We start from the raw sequence: 26,840 nt of genomic DNA on the forward strand, positions 1-26,840 counted from the left end.
GAGAAGGAAAACTGATTTTTTTAATTAGTTCATATTTCAGCAGAAGTACAACAAAATTTAATTGGACAAACAGGAAATTCACTAGTTTGAGAATTATCATCCTGCCAAATATGAAAGGCCTTTGCAAACAGTGGAAGGGTGAGATGTTTCTTAGTCTCTGATTTCTCTAGTCCATTGCCCTTACTTATATTACAAAATTGTGATCAATATATTAGGATTTCAGGTTTCCTCAAAGTCGGCTTTTTAAAAGTTGGACATACTGTACAATGCTTCTTTTACTGGGAATATTCCCCAGCAAGAAATGGCATTCACTCTGAACCCTTTTCTTGTCCGAGAAGCAGCCTGGAATTCTATATTACTCAATAAGTTACATGGCAGTGTTTACTGTCTAGACTTTCTAGAAATTAGGCTGACATATCCAAACAGCCAAATTATGATTATACTACAGATCTGCTTAGAGAGTGTTAATATTTAGGTATGCGAGTTGAGGAGCGCTGGCAGCTGCACATGAAGGAAGTTATTCATCCTCTCCCAATCAAGTGTTTATCCTGGAAGCAAAGAGAGAACTGGTTAAAAGGTTCTGAATTTTCAAAGAAAGAAGAACACACAGCTGATGAATCTAAAGAGAAGTGAACTCTGTACGTCAGGCCTAACATACTACCCTGATTTGAAGAAAGAGATATTTGAGGTCTGCAGTCTATATGTACAGAGTGGACTGGATGAAGGCAGACATGAGGTCTGTTTCTAAAAGATGTCTCTATTTATATCATGAGTGTACATTGGCACTAGTACTCTATATAAAGGTAGAAGACAGAACAGATGAGTTTTCTGCTTCACAATTGAATAACTTGTGGGCAAAAGCTGATGTCTCTAGACTGTACATGGAGAAGATAACTTGCAATCTCTTGACTATAGTGAGTGGTGGGAATGACAGAGCCTGTAGTCATACCTATCAAGAGGGCAGCAGACAAAAATGTTGCTGTTTCTAGCCAATAATGGGGAGGGTAAACTGCAAGATTTTTGTAAATGAATGTGGGTCATATATTAATGGAGGCCTGTCTTGAGAGTGTTTATACCCAATAGTAAAAATGTACATGATGTAGGATTTGTGGGAAAGAGAGAGGTTTCTGGTCTATATATTGAGAATGAAAACAAAGTAAAAATTGATTTTGAAATATATGAAGTGATATTTTATGTGTATTTGTTTTTAAAGATATTATATATTGACTTATTGTAACTGATGTTTTATCTAAGCCTCAACTATTTATTTCTACCTTATTTTTAAACTGAAACACTCTGACGAAAGATGATCATGTTTTAATTTAATTGATTTTAAGTTAATCTAACTGAAATAATAATTTAAAATTAACCAGCAGGTCTGCGTGGAGTCATGTGCAGTGTTATGGGGAGAAGACTTCAGCTTCCTGGTCTTCATTATCACTGTTTGCTAGAAACTGATGGTGCTGAGGGAGACATAGGCTGTGTAAGGACCATCACCGTGATCTGTGTGTGCTCTGTGGCTAGAGCACCCATAGGGAAAAAAATGGTGGATGCAGAGCACTCAACCATAGCTCTTCTATTAGCTTCCCTCCCTCTCCCAGGGCTCCCTGTCCACTGATCAGCATCTTTCCCTTTCCTCTTTGCAACTGTCACCTGCTGTAATCAGCTGTTCTGCAGCATTTGGGAGGCTGGGAAGGAGTGAGGACTCAGCATGCTGGGGACAGAGGCAGAACTGGGAGAGAAGAGGTGGGGCGAAGGTGGATGCGGGGGCGGGGGTTGGAACAGGCAGGGTAAGGGTGGAGCCCTGGGGATGGGGTGGAGTGGGGGCAGGGTCTGAGGCAGAGCCAGAGGCTGAGCACCCCTGGCATTTTTCAAAGTAGGTACCCCGGTAAGGATGCTCCTAGAGAGCAATCTGTCTATGCTGAGGAGAGGTGATTGAGGCACCAATGCAACATTAATATCTGTCAGTCTGTGCTGGTTAAGGCATCAGTGTGGAGCAAGGCACCGGTGCCAAAGTCACTGTTGGCACCGGAAGTGGCTGCATGGTCAACAGCATATCCATTTCAGATGAGAGAGCTACTACACATACTTAGCCTGACAGAGCACTGGTCCTGAAAATCTCTGATCAACAGTGCTGGGATGCACTGGCAGCTGAAGGAATAGCACTCAGCAAGAAACAAGAAATACCACATAGGGAACTTTGTTTACAAAAAGACAAGGGCATGTCACAGAAAAGGAAAATGAGTCAATGTAAACCAACAAACAAAAACAAGGAATAAAAATACATAGTTCCATGCAACGGATGTGGGTAAGCAGTGTACCGGAAAATGCTGAGGGCTTGTCTATATAAAGTGGAAGATCTACCAGGTCAAGGTCAATCTTCCGGAGTTCGATTTTGCACATCTGGTGAAGAGGTGGCAAAATCAATCTCTCTGGGGTTGGCAATTGACCCCTTTACTCCACGCTATTGTGTGGAGTACGGGAAGTCAACATGACAGTATAGGCTAGGTCTTCACTAGAGAAATAAGTCAATTCCGATATGTCAAATCTAGCTACGCAAATGCCACAGCTAGAACTGTGTATTTGAAATTAACTTATTTCCCTAGTCTAACCCTAGCCTGAGTCACAGAGAAGGTGGGGGTAGAACAGGACTGAGCAAAATATAGCCCATGGGCCAGATCCAGTCTGCCAAGCTGCCAGAGCTGGCCCATGGACCTTACTCAGAAAAGCAGCTGTGGGGCCCTGTCTGTTTTTGAGCAGTTGGGGGTCCATGCAGAAGGGGAGAAAGGCTTCAAGCACTGCCCTGCCCCCAGAACAGTCCTATTGGTTGGTTTCTGGCCAATGGAAGCTTCCTATTTGAAGCAATCCTTCCCTTCCCCTTAGGCTTCCAGATGCACATGGCAAGGAAATTAGCTGGGCTGCTGGCTGGAGGCATCCAACTAAGTCTCCCAGCCACAATCTGCCTCTGATACCCCAGGCCCTCCCTCCTGCTCTTCTGCCCTAGATTGCAACCCAAACCCCCGCCACCCCAGTCTCTGCCCCAGGTCACAACTGTATCCTTCATCCAAACTCCCTCCCACACCCCCTACTGCACCCCAATCTCTTACCCCAACCTCCATCCCAGACCCCAGACCTCCTCTATTAATATCATGAAAGAGTGCAGTGCTTGACCACCTTCCAAATTGTTAGAGTGGCTCTCCATCAAAAATTGTTGCCCACCCCTAGAGTAGAGTATGGAAGAGAAAGAAGCAGAGACACATGCATAGTAGTAGTGAAACATTTAGCGTCACATAGAAGGGGATGAAAGTTTAAACATATTGAAAGAGTTTGTTATTCCACACATTTTTCCACTGTACTTACATATGTGTGACTTTACTTAAACTGTAGAAGGAATGGGCCTCCAGCCTTTGTAACATAGCATCTATGGAGATATAGCTAAACAACAGGAAAACAGAAGAAGAAACAAGTCACGCAGTAAGACAGGTTGCAAGCAATAACTAATGCTGATTATGCTTGTTTTATTGTTCCTCCCCATTCTCTTTAGTTCCCTGTCTGGTTCATCTTCAGGAAATTATGTAAACGTTTGTACAGTTTCAAGCATAATTCCCTGACTCTGATTAGATCCTCAAATTCATATAATACACAGTTAAATCAGAAAGACATGAAGAAGACATCAGAGAAGCAACTGGAGTTCACGTTGTTGTGGGTACTTAAGCCTGAATTCAGGTTCTTTTGCCCAAGTCCATTTAGCAATGAAGAAATCCTCTTGAGAGACTCATCTCTTACAGAGAGTTAAGAATTTTTACAAGTCTGGGAACAATAGGGATTAAGGGAAAAAACAGTTACCATAAACAGTTACCAGAAAGCAGGTAGCCATACTATCAACCTGATTGCCCCATGGAGTGGTGCCTTCATGGAAGGGTATTAAAATGGACATGAGCAACAGATCTCATAGAACAACAGTCCTGGTGCAGTGTCTGGGAGAGTGGCAGACAGCTCTGTCATGGCCTTTTCGGACACCTGGGCTTATAAATCGTCAGGAGAGGGATGATGCAGCCTTTGGTAGAGTGGTGCTTCAGTCAGTTCAGAACTCCAATCCTACCTCCTTACATCAGCTTGAAATTCATTTAGCTTGGAATGCACATGAACAATCACTCAGAGGAGAAAAATGGTTACTCCCCTCTCATAACTGTTGTTCGTTGAGATGTGTTGTTCATGTCCATTTTAATACCCTTCCATGAAGGTGTTGGGAACTCAGGGGAGAACGACCCTCCAAAGAGTTCCAGAACAGAAACTAACTATTCAACAATCTAAATATTATTATTTACACTTGGAAGAAAAACTGTTTAGACTTCAAACTTCAGAAAATACAGTTGCTGCTAAAACACTTGCAAAGACAAGCATAGGGATGTTTCAGTTAACTGTCACCAGCAGTAAGAAGGAACTGGGGATGGGTGGGTTAGCAGGGCCCTATGTTGGGCACCAGGAAGGTGCCACTCCAGGGGACATCCAGGCTGACACTACAGCTACCTGCTAGGGAAAAATTTTCCAGCTGCTGTGAACACATGTGCATACCTAACTTGAAATGCACGTGAACAATTACTTGAAGAAGAAACAAAGATAGCCTGATGGCTGCCACTGTCACAAATGCTCTTAAATTCACACAGTAAGCAGACCATAAAGACAACCTACATTCAGAACAGCACTGAAAGAATTCATCTTGTTTGCATGGATTTAAGAGAATTTTAATTTCACTTTTTCCCCACAATGACAATCACAAGTGATACAATAATAAGACAATGCGCTCCAGCAGCAGGTTACTAGACTGGGAGCATGGAACCTTGGATTTTGTTCTCATTTCTGTAGACTGGGAGCATGGAACCTTGGATTTTGTTCTCATTTCTGACTTACTAATGGGTGACCTTGCAAGTCACTTCTCTAGGTGCACATTTAAAACTATTTAGTATTTCCAGAGGTGCAGATAGAAAAGTATAGAAATACATCAAATTCATCCTGGGATTTAATAATATCTATTTTATGTTACACTTTTTATTCATACATCTGGTGCTGATCATTGTAGTAGCGGAGCTGTGTCTGCAGGTTTTGTATCTGTTGTTCTGGCAACACTTAGGCTGTGGCCACACTTGGCCAAGACTTCAAAATGGCCATGCAAATGGCCATTTCGAAGATTACTAATGAGGTGCTGAACTGAATATTCAGGGCCTCATTAGCATTAGGACGCTTTCAGCCATGGCGCTTTGAAATGGCGCTTTCAAATGCTCGTGGCTCGGCTCAGCTACACTCGGGTCCTTGTCGAAAGAACCCTGCATATTTCGAAATCCCCTTATTCCCCTCCACTCAGAGGAATAAGGGGATTTCGAAATGTGCAGGGTCCTTTCGCCAAGGACCCCAGTGTAGCCACGTCAAGCCGCGAGCATTCAAAAGTAGTGCTTTCGAAGCACTGCATCCGGAAACATCCGAATGCTAATGAGGCGCTGAATTGAATATTCAGCGCCTCATTAGTAATCTTCAAAATGGCCATTTGCATGGCTATTTCGAAGATTTGGCCCAATGTGGCCACAGCCTTACACAATAGGCTGTTATTTCTCTAAATCAACTATTACAGTTCTGTAAATAAGCTTTTTAAGAGTCAAATGATACTTTTTTTTTTTTTAATACTCTGCGCAAGATCCTGAGGTGAGGCTGGTCTGGAAAGATGGTGAGTTATGTGTTTGTGTATGTTGGTCATCCATCACCAACAATGATGACATTGTTGCATTTCTCATCCATGGCTATATTTATGACTCCAAAGTCCAAACCCTGATATACAGAGTCAGCCAAACTGAGGGAATGGGAAGCCTGTATCTACACTGTTTGAAGTTGCAGCTCTCTGGCACTTTTCACATGCAGCCTGTAGATGATTTTGTTGATCCCATTCAAAACTGTCCCATACTGATCTTGTTAGAGACTGGCAGTGAGTCCCATTCTGAGTCATTTGCTCATGTTCTTTCGGACTGAAAACAGCCCACTGCAAACTGCTCTGCAGATTACTTTTAAAGTGCTTATACCAGTGGTGGGCAACCTGGGTCCCAAGGCCTGCATATGGCCCACTGAGGCTCTACCTGCAACCCAAAGATCTGTGGCTGCCCTGTTCCCCCCGACATCTGCTATGCACCAGGGCTTCCCGCTCCCTCCCCGCACTTTGGAGGAGCTGCAAATCACCTGATTTTCACTCTGTCGCTACCCCTCCCTGTCCCTCAGCTGTATGTGGCATTCCAGCTCTGAGAGGGAGGGGGAAGAGCAGAGACAGAGCATGAGTCAGGTGATTTGTGCACTCTGAAAGTGCGGGGAGGAAGCAGGAGGAGCAGGTGAGCGCAGGGCTCCAGTGCCCCAGTGTGAGAGAGATGGGTGGGGCAGCGAAGCGGAGCTGCAGGACCACAGGTGGAACCTCAGTGAGCTGTGGGCTGCTGTGGCCCACTGAACTGAATGACAGCCACTCATGGGTGCCCATCCCTGTCTTATACAATCATCCTTTGACCTGACTCAGCTCCCCACACAAGACCAGTTTTGGGAGAAAGAGGTATTCCATTCCAATGATACGTCCACCTAAGTTGTGCTCTCAGTAACATTTCCTCATTACTTCTGGTTTCCCTCTCAAGGACAAAATTGACTTAAAACTTATTGTAGTATTCCCCGATACTCGTGCAGCCCTTGTGGAGGACCAGTTCCCACTGTGCCAAGCTAGAAAAACCTGAAGACTAATTTGCACTGGCTGAAAATACGTCCCATGAACAGCATAGTAACAAGACAGGATGGTGGTTATAATGGACGGAACCACCTTTTCATATATTATGAACTGTAAGAACAAACCCATTTTCACCTCTGTTATCAGCAGATTCGGCATTTTATCTGGTATTGGTTTACATGCCTAAGAATAGCCACTGGAGACAACACCTATTAAAAAGACGTAGGGATTGGCTTAAATTCTCACAGTTTATAGTGGTGCCATTTTTGATGTACAGACTCATATGCACAGGGGAACTGTATGGCCCTACCCCTTCAAATTTACCACTTATATCTTAAGGTATAGCCTTTGTAACTTGATGTAAGAGATAGTTACACCAAAGCGGAAAGGAAAGAAGTGGTTTTTTCTAGTATTTTACTGAAGTGTGAAAAATAGAATACTTACATCCTGGAGATGTTGGGGAGATTAGAAAATGCTTCACTTGGAATTGTTCTCAGATGAGTCTCCATAAATCTCCTACAAACACAAGTATCTGTCAGTTAATGTCCTTCAATGAGAAGTGAAATGTATCAAATCCTTGCATCACTCCAGGCCTACCTACATCTCTGCTCTCATTTCTGTATATTCCCAGTCTCACCAGGTTTGCTTCTGCATCATGGGTTTCTGTGCATTGGTCTCTGTTCTATTTGATTTACACACACTTTAAATCTAAAACAGGACATTTGTCATCTCCTACAAAATGTCAGGAAACTAATAACTGACTGGAAGAGCCTTGCAGGGACAAAAGCATGGAAAGCCCAGCAACTAAAGCCTGACAGTGCAAATGTTACTACATTGTGTAATAATCCTATAAAATGTGAAACCAAGGCCAGTGCCATAATGCATCTTCTGACACTCCAGTGCCTTACTGATTTCCTTTCTCATCACTGAATTGGCTGTGCAATGAAAATATCAATTTGTGATTCCATCATACATACATAAACTTGATTTGTCCAGTGTAGCAGCTGAGACTCGAAGATAAGACGGTGACCTGTTCTGTAACTGGTGTTCTTTGAGATGTGTTGCTCATGTCCATTCCAATTTGGCGGGGTGTGCCGGTGCATGCCCAGTTGCTGGAAGCTTTTTGCCCTAGCCAGTAGCCCTAGGGTCAGTGCGGTTCCCACTGGGGTGGAGCCCCTATGGCCACCCATATATGCGTTGCCCGCCCCACCCCCCACTCAGTTCCTTCTTGCTGGCTACTCCGACAGAGGGGAAGGCGGGAGGGTTTTGGCATGGACATGAGCAACACATCTCGAAGAACACCAGTGACGGAACAGGTAACTGTCTTTTCTTCTTTGAATGATTGCTCATGTGCGTTCCAATTTGGGAGAATGCAAGTGAGGTGGGGTTGGAGCCCTCGAAGGAGTGCAGGACAGCCCTGTCCACCACTGCGTCTTCTCATGCGTGCTGCGTTACTGCGTAATGAGCTGAAAACGTGTGACTGGAGGACCAAATGACCACCCTGCAGATGTCCTGGATAGGGACGCTGGCCAAGTATGCCTCAGAGGACGCCTGTGCCCTGATGGAGTGAGCCCTGATCAGAGTAGGGGGAGCCCCTGTCAGTATGTAGCACTCTCTGATACAGGCCACTATCCAGAAGGAGATCCGCTGAGAAGAGAGTGGGTGCCCCTTCATCCTGTCCACCACTGCAACAAATACTGTTGAGACTTCCATATAGAAGGGCAGTGCCCTCTGGACATCCAAGGTATGTAAGCTCTGCTCCCTAGGGGAGGCATGGGGCTTTGGATAGAACACCAGTAAGGTGATTTCTCGGTTAATGTGGAAGAGGGAGATCAACTGAGGCAGAAACGCTGGGTGGGGTCTCAGCCTGACCCTAACTTTGTGGAACACTGTATAAAGGGGGTCCACCATCAGGGCCCTGATCTCTGACACCCTTCTGGCTGAGGTAATGGCCACCAGGAATGCTGTCTTGTAATTATGGAATAACAAGGAACAGGTGGTGAGGGGTTCAAATGTGGGAGCCATAAGCTTAGGCAATACCAAATTAAGGTCCCATGTTGGCAGGGGGCCCGAACCATGAAGTTTGTCCCTTTCCATCCCCTTCATGAACTTTTTCACCACTGGGTCTGAGAAGACCGATGACATCCCAGGCCCCAGGTGAAACACTGAAATAGCTGCCAAGTGCACTTTCAGGGAGGATAATGACAGCCCTGTCTGGCTTAGGGCCAGCAAGTAGTCTAGGATATGAGGTACTGGGGCCTCCCCCGGGGATAACCCCCTTTAAGTGGCCCATATGGTAAACCTCTTCCATTTGGCTACATATGTTACCCTCATGGAGGGCTTCCTGCTGTTTAACAATACTTCCTGGACAGGTTCGGAGCAGGCCAGCTCATCCGGTCTCAGCCACGGAGCCTCCATGCTGTGCGATGTAGTGCCTGGAGACTGGTGTGCCACAGTCTCCCCTCCTCCTGTGTCAGCCGATCTGGAAGTAGCAGAAGCACCTCCAGGTCATGAACGGACATCTCCAAGAGGGTCAAGTACCAGTGTTGTCGAGCCCAAGCTGGGGCCACCAGGATAACTGATGCTCGGTCTGACTGAATTTTCAGCAGTGTTCGGTGGATGAGTGGTATCACTGGGAGGGCGTAAAGCAAGTGTCCCGACCAACGAATGCTGAAGGCATCTGCCCAAGAGCCCAGGCTTCGGTTCTGGTAAGAGTCCTGCACTTCTCGTTGAAATGAGTGAAATGACAGCCCCACATGGGGAAAATTGAACTCAGTACTTCCATGTGTAGTGACCACTCGCGGTCCCTGAAGGACCCACTGAGACCGTCTGCTAGAGAGTTGTGACCCCCAAAGCAGGTAGAATGCCCTCAGGAGAATCTGGTGCTGGATGCAGAAGTCCCAGAGCGCAAGGGCCTCGAGACACAGGGGTGACGAGCGTGCACCCCCTTGGTTGTTTATATAGAACATTGCCGTAGTATTGTCTGTGCTGACTGCGACACACTGCCCCTTCAGTTCGCTCTGAAACAGTTTACATGCCAGCTGAACCACTCTGAGCTCCTGCACATTTATGTGGAGCTGAGCGTCCGTCTTGCTCCACAGGGCCTGAGTCCGGTGGTCCCCTAAGTGTGCCCCCCAGCCCAGGCCCAAGGCATCTGTGATCAGGGAGAGGGAGGGTTGTGAGGGATTGAAGGGCACTCCCATGCAGACCAACCCAGGCCTGTAGCCACCAGTGTAATGTCGTTAACACTCTTGGGGGGACTGTCACTAACTTGTCTATATTGTCCCTGACAGCTCTGTGTACTGAGGTGAGCCACAGCTGGAAGGGGCACATTCGTAACCTGTCATGCTGGACTACGAACACGCATGCCGACATGTGGCCCAAAGGCATCCCCTGGCCATTGTGGTTGGGAACCTGATCTGGCTTTGGATTCAAGACACCATGGCTTGGACCCTGCTCTGGGGCAGAAAGGTCCTGGCTTGCTGTTCATCTAGTCTGGCACCCACAAACTCCATGACCTGAGTTGGAACAAGTACGGATTTTGCCTTTTTCACTAGGAGACCTACTGTGTTGAATGTCTCTCATATCAGCCGCACATGTCGCACCACGTGTTGCTGTGACCGACCTCTGATCACCAGTCATCTACGCAGGGGAAGAGGTGCACCCCCTGCCTGTGTAGAAAGGCCGACACTACTGACATACATTTGGTAAAGAGTCCTGGGGCCAAGGAGAGGCCGAACGGAAGGACTGTGAACTGGTAATGGTCCTTTCCTAGCACAAACTGGAGGAATCTCCTGTGAGGTGGATAGATTGTGAGGCACTGGGGACTAGCTCTTATGGCGCTGGGAGGCGCTAGATGCCAAGTCCTGTTCTCGGCACTGGGAGCTTTCTGACAGCACCGACGGTGCCAGAGCGCTCTGCACCAACAATGCGGCACTCTCAGTTCCCGCCAGGGAAATGTCCAGGCGCAAGGCTGATTCCATTAACAGTACCTTCAGCCGTTGAGCTCTGTCTTTCAAAGTCCTAGGCTTGAAGGCCTTTCAAATAGAGCAGCGTTCCCAGAGGTGGGCCTCACCAAGGCAGCCCAGGCAAGCCCTATGCAGGTCCCTTTTGGGCATTTGTTTGCTACATTTTGAGCAGGTTTTAAATCCCAGGGAGCCAGGCATCCTCTGGTGCCGAGGGGAGTTAAAATCCCACCTCGGCTCACTAAGTGCTTAGTAGAACTATTTACCAATGAAAGACAACCATCTAAACTATTTACAACTGTTTTCACTAACCATCAACTAATTAAAAGAATAAAGTCTACCACCGAATGCTCAACAACGAGGGAGCTCCAGCAATCGACAGTGTGGCAAAAAGGAACTGAGTGGGGGGCGTGATGGGTGGTGCATATATGGGCGGTCATACAGGTGCCACTCCAGGGGGCACCTCACCCACCTTAGGACTACTGGCTAGGGCAAAAAGCTTCTGGAAACTGGGCACGGGCTGGCACACACCCCCAAGTTGGAATGCACATGAGCAATCACTTGAAGAAGAAGCATAGGCATCAGAGGTATGAAAAAGGTGTTATTTGATTGTAGTTATTTGTTTTCAATGGAGAAAGGCAGAAAAAAAATCCTCAAGTGAAAAGTGCAGATATCTTTCTGGTTAGCTCTTGCTCAACAGACATCACCTCCCAATTTTCATCTGTATTTTTAGACTACAAAACCAACCTAATATGCCAAAGGCACATTTAGTTTTGTTGGCAGGGTCAAACCCATTGCCAAGAGAATGGATTGGATATGGTATGCAAGTGGTTTTCTCGTCTTTCCTCGCTGTGGAAGGAAGTGGTCCGCGTAGGGATCATCGAATCACAGAGGTAAACGCGTGGTTGCATAGGTAGTGTTGCAGAGAAGGATTTGGTTTCTTTGACCATGGGATTCTTTTTCATGAACAGGCATTGCTGGGAAGAGATGGGATCTACCTCAAGAAGAAAGGAAAGAGCATCTTTGCGGACAGGCTTGCAAACCTAGTGAGGAGGGCTTTAAACTAGCTTCATTGGGGGAAGGTGACACAAGCCCTGAGGTAAGTGGGGAAGGAGGAGGGAACAATCAAGTGGGTTTCCTGGGTGAAGAGGAGAACGTGGGCCAATTGGCCCCTTCTCTAAGATGCTTGTACACTAATGCCAGAAGCCTGAGGAACAAACAGGAAGAATTGGAGGCCCTGGAACAGTCAAAGAAGTATGAGGTGGTTGGAATAATGAAGACATGGTGGGATGATTTGCATAACTGGAGCACAGTCATGGAAGGTTAGAAACTGTTTAGGAAGGACAGACGGGAGAAAAGGAGGAGGAGTTGTGCTCTATGTGAGGGAGCAGTATGATTGCTCAGCGCTCCAGTATGAGGAAGGAGAAAATTCAGTTGAGTGTCTTTGGGTTAAACTTAGAGGAGGAAGTAACAGAGGTGATGTTGCATTTGGTGTCTGCTATAGACCACCAGATCAGGGAGATGAGATAGATGAGGCTTTCTTCAGGCAGCTAAGTGAAGCTTCCAAAACACAGGCCCAAGTTCTCATGGGAGACTTTAATCATCCGGACATTTGTTGGGAGACCAATACATCAGCACACAGACAATCCAGGAAGTTTTTGGAGAATGTTGGGGATAACTTCTTGGTACAAGTGCTGAAGGAACCGACCAGGGGCTGTGTACAACTTGACCTGCTGCTCACAAACAGGGAAGAACCAGTAGAAGAAATAGAAGTGGGAGGAAACCTGGGCTGCAGCAACCATGAGATCGTAGATTTCAGGATCAGGAAAAAAGGAAGAAAGATGAGCAGTAACATACAGACCCTTGATTTCAGGAGAGCAGACTTCGACTCCCTGAGAGAACGGACTAACAGGATACCTTGGGAAATGAAGATGAAGGGGAAAAGAGTTGAACACAACTGGCAGTATTTTAAAGAAGTCTTACTGAAGGCAGAGAAACAAACCATCCTGCTGCATAGTAAGAAATGCAAACATGGTAGGCAACCAGCTTGGCTTTACGGGGAAATCCTTAGTCAGCGTAAACTCAGAAAGGATGCATAAAAGAAATGGAAATATGGACAGTTGACTAAGGAGGAGTATAAACATACGGCTGGAGAATGCCGAGCAGTAATCAGGAAAGCAAAAGCACAATTGGAATTGCAGCTGGCAAGGGATGTGAAGAGTAACAAGAAGGGTTTCTACAGTCATGTTAACAATAAACAGGTTATCAAAGAAGGTGTGGGGCCATTACTGGATGAGGGAGGTAACCTAGGGACAGATGATGCAGGGAAAGCTGAAGTACTCAATGCTTTTTTTGCCACAGTCTTCACGGACAAAGTCAACTTCCACATGACTGTCCTAGACAATGAAGTATGGGAAGATGGAGGGCAGCCATCTGTAGGGAAGGAACAAGTTCTGAGCTACCTAGAAAAACTAGATGTTCACAAGTCCATGGGTCTGGATTTAATGTACCCGAGGGTACTAAGAGAATTGGCAGAGGTCATTGCTGAACCTTTGGCCATTATCCTTGAAGACTCTTGGCGATCAGGAGAGATCCCGGATGACTGGAAAAAGGCTAACGTAGTGACCATCTTTAAAAAAGGAAAGAAGGACAATCCAGGGAACTGGTCAGCCTTACCTCAATCCCTTGGAAAAATAATTGAGGGAATCCTCAAGGAATCCATTTTGGAGCACTTGAAAGAGGGGAAAGGGATCAAAAGTAGCCAACATGGATTCACCAGGGGCAAGTTCTACCTGACCAATCTGATTAGCTTCTATGATGAGGTGACAAGCTCTGTGGACACGAGGAAGTCAGTGGATGTGATATACCTTGACTTCAGCAAGGCTTTTGATATGGTCTCCCACAACATTCTTGTCCATGAGTTAAGGAAATATGGATTGGATCTTTGGACTATAAGACGGACAGCAAGCTGGCTTGAGGGTTGGGCCCAACAGGTAGTGGTCAATGGCTCAATATCTGGATGGCAGCTGGTTTCAAGCAGAGTGCTGCAAGGCTTGGTTCTGCGGCTGGTGTTGTTCAGCATGTTTATTAATGACCTGGATGAGGGACTGGATTGCACCCTCAGCAAGTTTGCGGATGACACAAAACTAGGGGGAGAGGCAGATACGTTGGAGGGTAGAGAGAGAATCCAGAGTGACCTGAATACATTGGAGGACTGGGCCAAAAGAAATCTGATGTGGTTCAAAAAGGAGAAGTGTAGATTCCTGCACCTGGGGCGGAAGAATCCCAAGCATTTTTACAGGCTAGGGACCGACTGGCTCAGCAGCAGTACGATGGAAAGGGACTTAGGGGTTATGGTGGATGAAAGGCTGGATATGAGTAAACAGTGTGCCCTTGTAGCCAAGAAGGCTAACGGCATACAAGGGTGCATTAGGAAGAACATTTCAAGCAGATCTAGAGAAGTAGTTATTCCCCTATTCAGCACTGGTGAGGCCACACCTTGAATATAGTGTCCAGTTTTGGGCCCTCCAGTATAAAAAGGATGTGGATTTGCTGAAGCAGGTTCAGCGGAGGGCAACAAAAATTATTAAGGGGCTGGAGCACAAGACCTATGAGGATAGACTGAGGGATTTGGGCTTGTTTAGTTTACAGAAGAGAAGACTTAGGGGTGATTTAATAGCAGCCTTCAACTTCCTGAAGGGGAGCTCTAAAGAGGAGGGTGAGAAGCTATTCTCAGTGGTGTCAGATGGCAGAACAAGGAGTAATGGTCTGAAATTGAAGAGGGAGAGGTGTAGGTTGGATATTAGGAAAAACTACTTCACCAGGAGGGTAGTGAAGCATTGGAATGTGTTGCCTAGACAGGTGGTGGATTCTCCATTCCTTGAGGTTTTTATGTCCCGGCTGGACAAGGTCCTGGCTGTGATGACTTAGTGGGGATTGATCCTGCTTGAAGCAAGGGGCTGGACTAGATGACCTCCTGAGGTCCCTTCCAGCCCTATGATTCTGTGATTCTGTGGGATACATGGCAGATGGTACAGCACCATCATTAAGTAAAGACATTTACACAAGAAGGTGTCTAATTCTTGAATATCAGAGAAAAAATATCAGAAAAACCAGGTGATATCTGGAATAAAAACAAATGAAAAAATGATGGATAAAAAACCACTTTCTACTCTTTCTCCTAGACAAATCTCTGGTTAAAGGGTTTCTGCTAGTAAGAGAGACTATTATTTATTATTTGTCATAAGGGAAACATGCAATAGGTAACCTTTTTCCATAAATTTTAATCAAAAATATGTATCTCTGCCCCTAATTAGCAATCAATCTGGGGCCATTAATAGTGTCTGTAGTTAATGACGCTACACTGGGAAGGGACTATTCTGAGATCTCTTACAGCAATGAAACCCAAAACAAGAACCAGAGCAACAAACTTTCTAAAATATGAAGGAAATAATGTAACCTTAAAAGATTCCTCTCTCTTAGTACTGAAGCAAGTCTTGAGTCCTACATATGCTCCTTAATTTACTTTCTTTTCAGAAGCTGGGAATGGGTGAAAGTGGATGGATCACTTGACGATTACCTGTTCTGTTCACTCCCTCTCTGGCATGTGACATTAGCCACTGTTGGGAAACAGGATATTGAGCTAGATGGACAGACCCAGATCACTGGCAGCAGGGACTGAACCTGCAAGCCCCGTGCTCTACCACATGAGCTAAAGGCCAGCTGGCTCTCAGCTCAGGCTACAGAGCACAGACTTCAATCACCCTAGTAAGCGGTCTCATTGCCTCCAAGTAGCTTGTGCACAGCTCAACCTGCTGCTTACAAACAGGGAGGAACTAATAGGGAAGGTAGAGGTGGGTGACAACCTAGGAAGCAGTGATCATGAGATGGTAGACATCAGGATCCTGACCAAAAGAAGGAAAGACTGCCGTAAATTACACAACTTGGATTTCAGAAAAGCAGGCTTTGACTCCTTCAGGAACCTGATGGGCAGAATCCCCTGGGATGCTACCATGAAGGGAAAAGGAGTCCAGGAAAACTGGCAGTATTTTAAGGAAGCCCTTTTGAAGGTGCAGAAAGAAACTGTCCCAATGCACAGCAAGAGAAGTAAATATGTTAGGAGACCAGACTGGCTTACTGGGGAAATCCTTGGAAAACTTAGGCACAAAAAGGGAGCTTACAAAAAGTGGAAACTAAGACAGATGTCTAGGGAGGGATATAAATGTATAGCTCGAGAATGCAGCGCAGTTATCAGGAAGGCGAAAGCGCAACTGGAATTGCGACTCGCAAGGAATGTGAAGGATAACAAGAAAAGTTTCTACAGGCATGTTAGCAAGAAGATGGTGATCAGAGGGGCATGGGGCCCCTACTGGATGAGGGAGGTAACCCAGTGACACAGGATGTAGGGAAAGCTGAAGTACTTAATGCACTCTTTGCCTCTGTCTTCACGGACAAGGACAGCTCCCAGACTAATGCGATAAGTGATGCACTGTGAGATGAGGGTGGACAGCCTTTGGTGGGGAAAGAACAGGTTAGCAGCTATCTAAAAAAGCTAAACATACATAAATCCATGGGCCTGGACCTAATTCAGCCGAGGGTTTTGAGGGAGTTGGCATATGTCATTGATGAGCCCTTGGCCATAATCTTTGAAAAGTCATGGAGATCAGGAGAGATCCCGGATGACAGGAAAAAGGCAAATGTAGTGCCCATCTTTAAAAAAGGGAAGAAGGATGATCCAGGGAACTATAGGCCAGTTGGTCTTACATCAACTCCTGGAAAAGTCATGGAGGGGCTCCTCAAGGAAGTCATTTTGAGGCACTTGGAGGAGGGGAAAATGATCAGGAATAGTCAGCATGGATTCATGAAGGGCAAGTCATTCCTGACCAATCTGATTAGTTTCTACGATGAGTAAACTGGCTCTGTGGATAGAGGAAAATCAATGGAAGTGATTTATCTTGACTTTAGCAAAGCTTTTGATGCGGTCTCCCACAACATTCTTGTCAGCAAGTTAAAGGAATGTGGATTGGATAAATGGATGATAAGATGGACAGAAATCTGGATAGAAGGTCGGGCCCAGTGGATAATGATCAATGGCTCGATGTCTGGATGGTGGTTGGTTTCTAGTGGAGTGCCCCAAGGTTCAGTTCTGGGTCCAGTTCTGTTCAACATATTTATCAATGACCTGGATGAGGGGTTGGATTGCACCCTCAGCAAGTTTGTGGATGACACTAAGCTAGGTGGAGAGGTAGATATGCTGGAGGGTAGGGATAGGGTCCAGAGTGACTTAGACAAATTGGAAGACTGGGCCACAAGAAATCTGATGAGGTTCAATAAGGACAAGCGCAGAGTCCTGCACTTGGGCCGGAAGAATCCCAAGCATTGTTACAGGCTGTGTCCGATTGGCTTAGTAGTAGTTCTGCAGAAAAGGACCTGGGAGTTGTAGTGGACGAGAAGCTGGACATGAGTCAACAGTGTGATGTTGTAGCCAGGAAGGCTAATGGCATATGAGGCTGCATCAAGAGGAGCATTGCCAGTAGATCCAGAGAAATGCTTATTCCTCTTTATTTGGCTTTGGTGAGGCTGCATCTGGAGTAATGTGTCCAGTTCTGGGTCCCCAATTATAGGAAGGCTGTGGACACACTGGAGACCATCCAGCGGAGGGCGACCAAAATAATTAGGCAGCTGAAGCATATGAGGGTTGAGGGAATTGGGTCTGTTTAGTCTGCAGAAGAGAAGACTGAGGGGGGATTTGATAACAGCCTTCAACTTACTGAAGGGAGGTTGCAAAGAGGCTGGAGAGAGGCTGTTCGCAGTGGTCACAGATGGCAGAACACGGAACAATGGTCTCAAGTTGCTGTTGGGAAGGTCCAGGTTGAACATTAGGAAAAACTTTTTCACTAGGAGGGTGGTGAAGCACTGGAATGGTCTACCTAGGGAAGTAGTGGAGTCTCCATCCATGGAGGTGTTTAAGTCTCAGCTTGACAAAGCCCTGGCTGGGCTGATCTGATGGGGTTTGGTCCTACCTTGGGCAGGGGCTGAACTTGATAGCTTCTTAGATCTCTTCCAGCTCTATTGTTCTATGAGTACACCATGCTTCCCTGAGCTGAGGAAGCACATCTCAAGTTTTTTAGACCTTCCAGCAGTTCACCCCAGACGAGCCCCCATTTGTAAAGCTGACAGACCTGGGTTGCCAGCACCAGGGATTGAACCTGTCATCATAGCAGCTAAAGCCCTGTGCTCCATCACATGAACTAAAGGCTGGCTGGCTCTCAGCCACTGCAATAGAACAGAGACTTCACTCACCCGAGTACGAGGTCTCAGTGCCTCTGGGTACTACATATGTATCAAGGACTCTACTCCAATTAGATCAAACAATACTGTATGCTACTCCAATTAGATCAATTAATAATGTATGCTTCGTGTTATTTTGAAATCAAATTCAGTTTGTTTTATGCTATTGTTATGGGTCAGTCTATCAATGACACTGATAGCTACTTGGCTAGTTTGCAAGGGGCAATGAGTCAAGCACCGGCGGACAAGTCCATTAAGCTCAAAGAGTGCAAAGCTCCTACAGTCAGCTGAGTACAGATCTTATCCCCTCTCCATCATTGCCCTTTACAGTTGAGGAGACAAAGAAGGATCTTTAACTCGCAAGAACCAGGAAAGCAGCAGGATGTGACAATGTCTTCCCAGAATATCTTCAAAATCTCAGGACCAAGGGATGAAAATGACTGACAGCACTGATTTCCAATACTCATTCCTCAGGGTTCACCCCAAGGAGCTGACTCAAGACTATGGTTATTGCTCTTGCTCAAATGGGAAGCTAACCACTAACCCCTGATTGTTCCAGCTCACATTATTCCTCTGCATGTCAAACACGCTCATGGAGAGGATAGTGCTAGCAAGGATTATACTGCTTGTAGAAGCAAAATTACTGATTGAACAAGGGGATTTCAGGAAAGGATGTAGCTGCATCTCAACCTTAAACACATAGGCTGCGTCTACACTAGCAAGTTCTTTCAAAAGATTTTTCAATAAAAGGTGTCTTTTTTGAAATATCCCACAGAGCATCTACACACAAAAATCATTCTTTCTAAAGTAAATTGAAAGACTGTGCTGCTCCTTTTGAAATCGCTCTTCTTTTCCTATTTCAGGAAGAGTAAACCCCTTTTGAAAGCTGCTTTTTTGTCTGAAAGAGCAGTCCTCACAAGGGCTGATTTTTCAATCCATGGCCTGTTCTTTCAAGAGTTGGGGGGCTGCGTGGATACTCTTTTGGAAGAGCAGATCCTTCTTTTGATCCACTTTTTTGTGCATGGATGCGTCTTTCAAAAGAGCTCTGTAGTGTAGACACAGCCACACCGAGGTGGGGGAATATTCCTAAGGGGCAACTTTCTTGGGATGTGGCCTTATGGATTACCAGGGGGCCAGGCATGTGATGGCAGCAGGAGGAGGCAGTGGTGGGAGCTGCAGTGAGGTAGAGCAATGCAACAGCCTCTGCTCTGTTCCACCACCATTTCCCAGGCCAGCCCAGTCGCTCCATTTCATCAGAGTGATGGGAAGCAGACAATCTCAGACCCAGCACAGGCTGGCTTGGGAGATGGCAGTGGACCACAGCAGGCTGCCAAATAGCTTCACTTTCCCATGGCTCCCGGGGATCGTCCTGTCCATAGGACTGTTGGGGCAGCTGCTGCAGGGCTCCCCAGAGTGCAGGGCTCAGGGTGCTTGGTTGAAAAAGGGCACGTAAAAAGCTACAAAAAGAAACTCCCATGTTTCTGTCATGATTTTTGTCAATTACTGTTTCATAAGCAAAGAGTGAAGCTGAATGCCACTTACAGTGACCAGAACTTTCTTAAACACTGTGAACTGCTTGTCCATGCTCCTGTACTATTACCAGACAAACTTCACCCATTACCTCTTTACCTGGTATTATCTAATTGGGGAGGGGGTGCGACAGATTTGCTGGGACTCTGAGCAAGATGTGTGTGAGGAGGGGCAAGTCCATGTTCCTGGAAGATGCCTCAGCTGGAAGGGGCGTGGCTGGGGCAGCTAACCCTTAGCACATGGAGCATGCTGCACTGCATCCCCACACTCCGCAGGCAGCCCTCAGAGCTGTGCAGCATCCCATCAGTGATTTCAGGGGCCCAGGACTCTGGCTCTTGCTTCTGCCAGAACCCTGGGCCCTTTTGAATCATGAGACCCTAGAGCAACTGTCCTTTTTGCACCCCATTTGCAGGCCTGTCTCAATAACTGCACTTCTAAGCTGTGTCTACACGTGCATGGAACTTCAAAATATGTGTCTCTCTGTGGAAAGAATGGAAGGAGCGTCCACACACATAACACGTTCTTTCAAAAGAAAATCATAGAAATGGGGCACAGACATCTAATTCCGAACACCAAACCCATATCAGGAAGAGCGTCTCCTTTTGAAAAACTAAATTCAAAGTGTACACATGTAGATGCTCCACAGCCCGCTTTTTCAAAAGAGGGGTCCTCCATGGTGCAGTCTGGTGGAGCATGGGGCCACTCCAACCAGAAGCAGCAGGGCTCTATGATCCTTGCATCTAGTTGCCCTTAAAGCAGCACAGACACAGGAACCCCGTGGCAGGAAGCTGAGTGTATGCTAGCAGCATCCCCCACATGAGCTCTAGCAGCACACCTTCTGTGAAATTCAGGAGCAGCAAAAGCGAGCATGGCCAGCAGCCAGCCCCTGCAGGAGCCACAGGAACCCCACTCCAAACCCTCTGAGGGCTCCCAGAGTTCCAGGGACAAGAAAAAAAATGGGCCCCCTCCTGGATGAAGCGGGAGCTGAGGGACCTCCTGGGCCACTGGAAAGAGGAGGCGGTCCTCCAGGAGATGGGCGTCGAGCGGAGAAATGCTGTTGAGTAAGTACGCTTGAAAGTGGAAGAACTTCAGCCTGGCTATGCCCAGGCCCAGGACCAGGACCAGGCCGGCTGCTCTGAAGCAGCTCCAGCAGTGTTCCCCTGTTACAGGGAGCTGCGGGGCATCTGGGGTCCCTGGGACAGCTCCCTACCCCGGCACTCCTCAACACATCAGCGAACGAGCCACACCTGGAGGCAGAGGAGCAGCCCAAACCCAGGACCCAAGAGGCTGAGGGTACCACACAGTGATCCAGCAAGGAGGGGGGGCCTGACCTTACATATCCCTCTTGCTCATTCAGCCGGACGACCAGGAGCTGGACACCCCTGGAAGTCGCTGAGGGACCCTCAGGTAATCGCATGGCAGGGCTCACTCCCTGATCTGTGGGGTGGGGACCACGCACCAGCCAGTCAGTTGCACACAGGACCAGTGGTCCCAGGCCACACACCTTATGGCATGGCATGGCATATGGCACCCCATGGCAGCCTGCCGGTGATAGCCAGCACCAGCCCCTGGTGGACAGTGCCGCAAGCTGTGTGCAAAGTGGAGGGGGGGTGGGGCTGGACAGCACCTGGTGACCATTCAATGCCCCCCAGCTGCCAAGCCATCAGATGGGATGCCAGCCCCGGAAGAGGGCAGGTGCCCAGAGAGGGGAATGCCAGCTCCGGGAGTGGGCAGGTGCTCCAAGGGGGTGGGGGAATGCCATCCCACAGTCAGGCTCCCTGAGCCATAATACAGTACTAACACGCTGTACCCCTCTCTCCATACAGCTGCACCATCCCTGGCCTCAGAGAGCTCCCTGGGCGATGTTGAGGTCACCCAGGCCCCACCACATGCAGCATGCGGTTGGGGCACGGCCAGAGGATCCCTTGGCGGGCATAGGAGGACCTGGCCAGCTGCCACTAGACCAAGGTGGCTGAGCAGCACCACCGGCTCACTGAGGCCAACCTAGAGTGGCAGAGGGTGGCATGGGTCAGGCTGCTGACCACCCTGGAGGGCATCGGCCCCACACTCCAGGAGCATGCGACTAACATGGCCCATCTCCTGGCCCCCCTGCTATCCCCTCCCACAGCCTTATCTGCTGGTGCTCCCCACACACTCCCTGCCCTGCTGGGAACCCCACACCCAGGGGGCAGGGGATCCCAGAGCCAATGGGGCTTATGGCCCACCACCCCATCCCTGGACTGAGCCCTGCTGGCCCCATCTGGATTAAAAGCCCTCCCACCCCCCAGTACACCGTTTTCACCCACCATACATAGTTTCACATACCTTTCTGTTGTGTACATAAATTTTTATTTGCTATACACCCCCCGTGCTGTGCTCTTTGGGGAGGGATTGTGGGTGGTGAATGTGTGGGTGAGGTGCTGGTGGAGGTGGGGGGGGATAGTGGGGGGGCTGGGGTGCATGGGAGATGGGTGTGAGTCACAGGTGACTGTCTGCAAAGGCTTAATGTGGAGGCTGTCCTGGTGGGCCTAGTGTATGGGGGCAGTGCCCGGCTGCTTGTAGTCAGCACTGGTCCCATTGGCCCCTCCCGGACATAAGCGTCCCCCTTGCCCTCCACAATGTTGTGGAGGATACAGCAGGTGTCCACCACCTACAGCACACAGATGACCACAATCTCCAACCTTGCGTGGAAGCACCTCCACTGCCCCATAAGGCGCCTGAAGGCCCAATCCACAATGTTCCGGGCATGATTGAGGCACAGATTGAATGCCTCCTGGGTAAAATTGAGGTGGCCCGTGTATGGCCGCATGAGCCATGGCTGTAAGGGGTAGACTGCATCTGCCACCATGCAGAGAGACATGGTGACATCCCCCGAAACTGGGATATTATCCTGGGGGATGAATGTGCCAGCCAGCTCCCATGCGCCAGCAGAGCCCGGAGTTACAGAACACCCGGGTGTTGTGGGTGTGGCCAGCCCAGCCCTCGTAGATGTCTGTGAACCTGCCCCTTGCATCCACCAGGGTCTGGAGGACTACTGAATGGTAGCCATTCCTATAAATGTACTGGTCAGCAATGTGTGCTGGGGCACAGATGGGAATGTTCATGCCATCCAATGCACCAAAGCAGTTTGGGAATCTCAGGTCTGCAAAGCCCATGATGGTGGCATCTGGCTCCCCCAGAAGGATGACCCTGTACAACAATATCGTGTTGATGACTCAGATGACCTATACTGGTGGGAAGGGGGACATGTGCTCCTGTGAGGGTGTCATGGACTGTTCTCCTTGCCCCCTGCCTACCCCCTGTAGCCAAGGGTTCGACTTGCCCGGGTCCCTCCACCCCCCATGGGGGTCGTGTGACCTGGGCCTGGCTTACCTCTGTAAGTATGGCCCCTATGGTGGCCTTGCCCACCCTGAACTGTTGTCCTGCAGAGCGGTAGGAGTCTGGGGTGGTAATTGTGACCCGCTTCTCCAGGGTGACAGCTGGCCACATTTAGGTGTCCTTGTGTCAGAGTGTGGGGGCAAGCCAGTGGCAGATGTCCTCAAAAGTCTGCCTCAACATGAGGAAGTTCCAGAGCCACCTTTCAAAATGCCACTTCCCCAGCACCAGGCGGTCCCACCACTTGGTGCCTCTGGGGTGTGCCCAGAGGTGCCAGGTCACCCAGGGGGGAGGGGGAGACTAGCAGAGTCCTGGGTAGGGGGACCATCAACCCCAAGGGGCAGCTCAGCCACCTGAGTAGCTCAGGGGCAGCTGCAACAACAGCGCAGAGCACTGCCAGGAGGGACTCCAAGATGAGGGTGTCTTCATGCAGAAGCTGCTGCTGGGACTCCATCCTGGAGCACGAGTGGGCTCCGCTTGGTTGGGGGCAGCTGGGCAGCACTCAGCTCATGCGGGGTGGAGGGAGGAACCCTTTAAGGGAGCAGATGGCTGCAGTCCCGGAAGGGTTTGTCAGCCATGGGACCCTGTCTGCGGCATTTCCTGCCTCCCTTCTTTTGAAGGAGTGCTTGGAGCCGTGTGGACACTCCCTTTCGAAAGCATGCAGCATCCCTTCAAAAGGGCAGATCGACCCTCTTTCAACTGTCCTCTTTTGATTTTCGCCCTTTCGAAGGGGTGCTTACATGTAGCCCCAGTTATAGGGAACATAAGCTCTCTGACTCCAGTTCCACTGATTATGATACACTTACTATGCTAGCATTTGCTTCCCTTTTCCCCCACTCTTTTGTCTGTTCTGTTTCTCTATATTGTAAATGCTTTAGGGCAGAGATTTTGTTTTCTTACATGTTTATACATCAGCTATCACAATAAGACCCAGGACTCCACCTGAGGCTTTGGAACACTAACACAATATAAATATACATATTGCTTATAATTTTTCATGAAGATTATTCATAACAAGTTTATTCACCAGAATGTTCTCAAAAAGGAAACACAAATGAGGAGCAAATCCATGAAAAGCAAATTAGTTTATAAATTCAATAAATATTTCCCCAGAAATTTCTGCAGTACTTGCACAGCTCTTGGTTTTAGTTTTGGATGTTAGTAAAATATATTACTTTATAATTTTTCAATAAAGTTTGTGCCTTTACCTAAAACTCTGGTTCATCAGATGTTAAATAAATAAAAACAAATAAAATAAACACATTATTTCTGCACTGTTCTGATAGCCATGCTGATCCCACGATATGAGACACAAAGGGTGAGGGTTTTTTTTATTGGCTCAACTTCTGCTGGTGGAAGGGACAAGCTTTGTAGGAGACCACTTTAAAATGAAATGGCCAATTAAAAATAAACAACCAGAAGGGTTTTGATCCATCCATCCTAATGTCCCTGTCACAACATGTGGCATATCTCATCTACTGCATCAAATGCCTCGTAACAACCAGAAGGATGCCAGACAACCACTACACTCTCTAAACTCACACAGGAAACACCGTATAATATACAGACAAACTTTTCACATAAACAAGAAATCCTGTGGTACCTTCTGGACTAAGATATTTTGGAGCAAAAGCCCATATATTTAAACACTCCTTTGGAACCCCCCTCCCCCGACTCATGCATCTGATGAAGTGGGTGAAGCCCACGAAAACTTAATGCTCCAAAATATCTGTTAGTTTATAAGGTGCCAAGGGTTTTCTTGTTGTTTTTCAAGCTACAGACTAGCTGCTACCCCTCTGATACTTTCCACAAAGTCATCATTCTGTATCTGTTCTCTCAGTCTTCATCCTCAAAGGAAACTTACAAAGGAAAAACAAACCTTAGAATTTACATTCATAACTCTGTTAGACACTAAAAACCATGGACTCTCAGACTCTGGTTTTATGGCTCATTACAACAATACATAAACACATCCTATAACCTGCTAACCCTTAAAGGTCCATTTCATTTAAGGGGCCATCTACAGTGTGTACACACCCTGTAGGCTTATCCCCCCCTTGTATTTTCTTCAGACACTCTGGTTACTTTCTCCACACCTGAGAAAGAAGTTTGTGTAAGTTTGAAAGATTGTCTCTTCTACCAACAGAAGTGAGTCCAATAAAATATATTACATCAGCTGCTTTTTCTTAAATTATATTGAACACGCACACGCGCGCACGCACACACACACACCTCATCTGAGTGGAAGAGTTATTGACTCCATTTTTGAAAGACAAAGAGAGAGCAGAGGGAAGGCTCTACCACTTTATCCCCTCTACTTTACCCATATAATACTTTATGGTTATTTACATTACAAGTGTTGCTTTAATGAAGACCATGGAGAGCTTCTCCTTTGGAGTAGTTAATCCAACTCTGTAAGAAGTGATAACTATGTCAATGGGAGAAGTTCTCCCTTCAACTCCTTCCAGAGGTTAGGCTGGTATAACTACGTCACTCAACAGTGGTGCCATACCCCTGAGTGAATGTAATTGTATGACTGTAAATTTGAAGTGTACACCTAGCATATGAGAGCCATTATCTCTCTAAAACTAAATCCTCAGGACATTTATTTGTTGTTCACGTGGCCTTTTTTATTTGTTCTTGATGTTTTTGTTCCAATCCTCTTGCATTTAATAATTCCTTTATACCTACACTAAAAGATTTGCCTGGTGTTGCTCGGGTTCTTCAAGGCAGGGAGCTGACTGTATACGTGGGAGGTGCAGGAATCAGGGCAGGGGTGTGGGGAGATCAGGGAAGGAGGCTAGGGGCATTGGGGTGCAGGAGTCAGGGTGAGCATTTAGGAGGTGCTCAGGGCAGTGGATTGGTTGTAGGGGTGCAGGAATCAGGGTTCAAAGGTGAAAAGGGGCTCAGGGCAGGGGGCTGTTGTGTAGGAGGTGCTAGAGTCAAAGGACTACTGCAGCTCCATGTGGTGAGGATGTTCAGGGCCATGGATAAACATGAATAAATTCAAACACAAAACACTGTGTAATAACAGAATCAATGTGGATGTGACTAAAAAGGGTCTAGTTGCATGCTCCTCTGCAGCGCGTATTCTGGCAAAGGGCAGGGCTTAATCAAAACATAGACACAATCATATGAGCCAGAACATAGATACATGCCACCCAGGGCAGACATACCTTCAGAGTGATGTTTGTTTGAATCAGAATTCCAGCTGACCGGGGTTGAAAAAAATTCCTATCACTTGCATCAACATGCCTAAGCACTTTTCTTCCCATACACAATTACTCCCCAGACACCTGCAGTAGGTTATACCCTCCCTTAATTTTTGTTCTGGTCCAGTAGTTGTCATCCATTACTCTTTATATTGAATGTTTCATGCTCTTTTAACTAGTACTCTAGTGTCCTCAGTAATACTTTGAATAAGTGTTGAATAAGTCTAAGTGTTGGGTGCTGCTTCTGGTAACCTCCCAACTCACTTATATGTTCTCTGACTCTGCTTGGACAGTTTGTTGCTCCAAATTCTACGATCACTTAAGATCTAATTGGACACAAATGGCACAGTCTGCCTAGAGTCACTGGATGGTAAACTAAAGTAAGTCTCAAATTCATATGAGCTCAAAATTTGATCAACATTTCACCTATTCACATTAATTTCCCATAATCTATCCTATTTTACAGTAGTTACAATTCTAGTATGCACATCCTAGAATTCTTTTTGAGATCTTTATATAGTATTGCTGAATTTACATCTGTCTCAAAACAACCCAAGTAAATCTATGCCAACAAGAGGTGGGAAGAACAAAATGTTCTTTAATTAACTTTCACGTTCCTAACTTTGTTCATCAAGCAAGAGCTTACAATTTATTTCCATTTCTGTAACTAGACTGAAAAAAGTAATTTACTGTACTGATGTCTCATACCTCTTCTGCCAACAC

At 47.1% G+C, this 26,840-nt stretch overlaps 1 protein-coding gene across 1 annotated transcript in view; it reads right to left on the reverse strand.

Moving 5' to 3' along the window:
- Positions 1–26,840, reverse strand: part of TSHR (thyroid stimulating hormone receptor) — a 126,367-nt gene that overhangs the window by 61,459 nt on the left and 38,068 nt on the right. The window contains exons 2-3 of the mRNA XM_074998778.1: positions 7,190–7,261; positions 3,361–3,435 (exon numbers count right to left, since the gene is read on the reverse strand). Of these exons, the coding sequence (XP_074854879.1) occupies positions 3,361–3,435; positions 7,190–7,261 (147 nt within the window). The remainder of the gene's footprint in view (positions 1–3,360; positions 3,436–7,189; positions 7,262–26,840) is intronic.

Source organism: Carettochelys insculpta, chromosome 6, assembly GCF_033958435.1.
Source record: "Carettochelys insculpta isolate YL-2023 chromosome 6, ASM3395843v1, whole genome shotgun sequence".
Taxonomy (NCBI): Eukaryota; Metazoa; Chordata; order Testudines; family Carettochelyidae; genus Carettochelys; species Carettochelys insculpta.